This window comes from Triticum aestivum, chromosome 3A (assembly GCF_018294505.1).
Source record: "Triticum aestivum cultivar Chinese Spring chromosome 3A, IWGSC CS RefSeq v2.1, whole genome shotgun sequence".
NCBI lineage: Eukaryota > Viridiplantae > Streptophyta > Magnoliopsida > Poales > Poaceae > Triticum > Triticum aestivum.
In genome coordinates, this window is record NC_057800.1 from 69,225,747 (window position 1) to 69,228,518 (window position 2,772).

Genomic DNA, 2,772 nt, shown 5'->3' on the forward strand with positions numbered 1-2,772 from the left:
CTGAATCCAACTTACTCATCAGTGTGATTAACCTTGAAGTGGTATATGATCGAGCAATGCCGGACGCTTGATGATGTTTTAGTCCATTGCACGCCGCATCAAATCATCAACTTGGATATGGTTGGGTTCATCAATGGTGAGCTTAGCCAGCTGATTGCGAGGTTGATTACTAGCCATGCCATGGGTTGCTGCTCTGGGGCCCTTGCTGATCGTACGCCGCCCTCGCCGAGGCCGACGTGGGCATGCAGGGATCGAAGCCTGCCATGCTGAGTAGGTCGCCGTGGGAGAAGGCCCGCAGACCCAGGAAGTCCCTCGTGAGGCCGTCGTTTGCGCCTCCGGCATTGCCTCTACCTCCGCCGCTGGCGCCGGCATTGCCGGCGTTACGACTGGCAGTGGGTCTCGGGTCCACCCCGAAGTGAGCCGGCGCCTCGAACGCGTGCCCGAATCCCACGCCGACGGCGGTGCTTGTCGCCGCGCTGCTACTAGTAGCGGCTGCAGGTGCATTGTTGGTGACGTTGGTGATGGCGGCGCTGCTGCTGCTGCTGCTGAAGGTGCTCGCCGCCATCTGGCCTTGGCCCGACGGCCGGCTCAGCGTTGCACCCATCTGCGCCGCCTTCTGGAGCAGCGCCGTGGCCGACATGTGAGAAGAGCCCGTCGCCCCGGCCGCTGAGGGAGCCGCGGACGACGAGGGAAATGACGCGAAGCTCATGCCCACAGGCTGCGTGCTGCTCTCCGGCGTGGAGCTTGCGTTGAACTCCTGCTCCATCCTGGCCGTCCCGAACATGGCCTGGGCGCCCTCGCCGCCCATCTCCAGCTGCTGCTGCTCCGATAGCCACGGCTGCACGAACTGCTGCTGCTGCTGTTGCTGCTCCCGCTCCCGCTTGAGGCACAGTTCTTGGATCAGCCCGTGCCCGCCACCGAGCGAGCTCGACGGGTCCATCACGGCGGGCATCTGGAACGCCGCGCCGCCGCCGCCGTGCGAGTAGAGCATCCCCGGATGCTGCTGCTCCTCCACGGCCACCGCCCTCGCGCTCTCCTCCGCCAGCGCGTCGCAGAAGGCCCTGTGCGTGATGAAGCTGTCCCGCCTGCAATTAATCAACGCATGCACGCACACGCACACATCGTCAGCATGTCATGCATGGCCATGGCAGTGCCGCAGTGGCACTGGCATGCGCGCGCAGGACGGGGAAGAAGAAGATGGAGGAGAAGGAGAGTCGTGCCTTGAGAAGAGCGTGCCGCAGTCGCATCGGTACTCGCGGGTGCCGCAGACCTTGGAGTGGGCCTTCCAGTCGGACTGCACGGCGTAGCGCTTGGCGCACTTGTCGCACTTCCACTTCTTCTCGCCGTGCTTGCGGCTGAAGTGCTTCTTGATGCCGGTGAGATCGCCGAGCGCGCGGGAGCGGTCGTGGTGGACGCAGCCCGGCTCCGGGCACACGTACACCTTCTTGCGCACCACCTCGTTGGGGTTCCGCTGCTTGAGCTTCCAGGGGAGGTTGTGGCCGCGCCGGTGCAGCTGCAGGTTCTGGTCCCGCTGGAACCCCTTGCCGCAGATCTCGCACACGTAGCGGTTCGTCGCCATGAGCGCCCGCGGCGACAGCGCGATCACCTCCGCGTCAGGGTCTACACCGCAAAACGAATTGATCGATCGATGAAATCCTCTAAATCAAGAACTCTATATAGCTGAATAAGTCGATCAGAAGGAGAATTCACCTGGATTTCCCGGGAGGCTGCGCTTCTTCTTGGAAGGAGGCGGGAGGGGGTGGGAGGAGACGCTGGTCTGGTCGCCGGAGGCGGAGGTGAGGTTCGACATGTTCTCGTCGGCGGCCAGGGCCAGCTGCTGCTGCTGCTGCTGCTGCTGAATTGCCGCGAAATCCTTGAGCATCATCTCGATCCTCTCTTCTCTCCCCTCGATCGATCAACCAACCAACCAGCTAGCTGCCGCCGAATTCCTGATCAGCTCCACACACACACACACACACACACACACACACACACACACACACACACACACACACGGATCAGATCTCGCGGACGGGCGATCCGATCATGTGAGCCTGGCCTGACGGCAGCTGCTGCATGCGGTGGTACTTGCAGATTCGCAGCAGTTGCACTACCCACGCCCAGCCGCGGTGGGGACGCCTCTCTCCTTGAGTCCTGAGGCCGGGGACTAGTAGTAGAAGTACAGCAACTTGCTAGGCTCGCTGATGTGGAACCATGGAGGCGGCTATTGTGAGCAAGAACCGAGGTAGGCGTAGCTGATCGACTGAGCTGAGCTATCGGAGCAACCGGCCGACGAGCTGTGCCGGGAGCTGGTAGAGTGGGGCTGAAGGAAGAGGCTAATAAGCTATGCCAACCAGGTAGGAGGAGTCAGCCAAGCTAAGACTAGGGTTGATTGCTAGGGGGGAGAGAGAGAGGGGGGAGAGATGCGGATGGATGAGGGAGGCAGGCGCAAGTGTGCGGCCATCCACCCGTTCCATGCCCGCAATCACACTGTACTCCTGCACTACTCTCTCTCTCTCTCTCTCTCTCTCTCTCTCTAAAAACAAACAGGAGGAGCCGGGCGGCCCACACGGGGCGCCGGGGCCGCTGTCTTTTCCGTTGGCCTCTCCCTCTCTCTCTCTCGTGTGACTTCTGATGCGCCGGGCTCGAGAAATCCCCCCCCGCTGTACCTTCTGCCGCTGCTCACTAATCCCATTCCCATTCCGCGCCCTGTGCAGGGGATTACGAATAATGAATGGTGATCTTGATCTTGCTCCGTGCCATGCCGTGGTG

The 2,772-nt window shown here is 61.9% G+C and overlaps 1 protein-coding gene across 1 annotated transcript in view; it reads right to left on the minus strand.

The window, feature by feature from the left end:
- Positions 1–2,501, minus strand: part of LOC123060357 (protein indeterminate-domain 7) — a gene marked incomplete in the record, with an annotated part of 3,484 nt that extends 983 nt beyond the window's left edge. The window contains 3 exon segments of the mRNA XM_044483045.1: positions 1–1,085; positions 1,221–1,620; positions 1,711–2,501. Coding sequence (XP_044338980.1) covers positions 170–1,085; positions 1,221–1,620; positions 1,711–1,885 — 1,491 coding nt within the window.
- Positions 2,502–2,772: the final 271 nt, after the last annotated feature.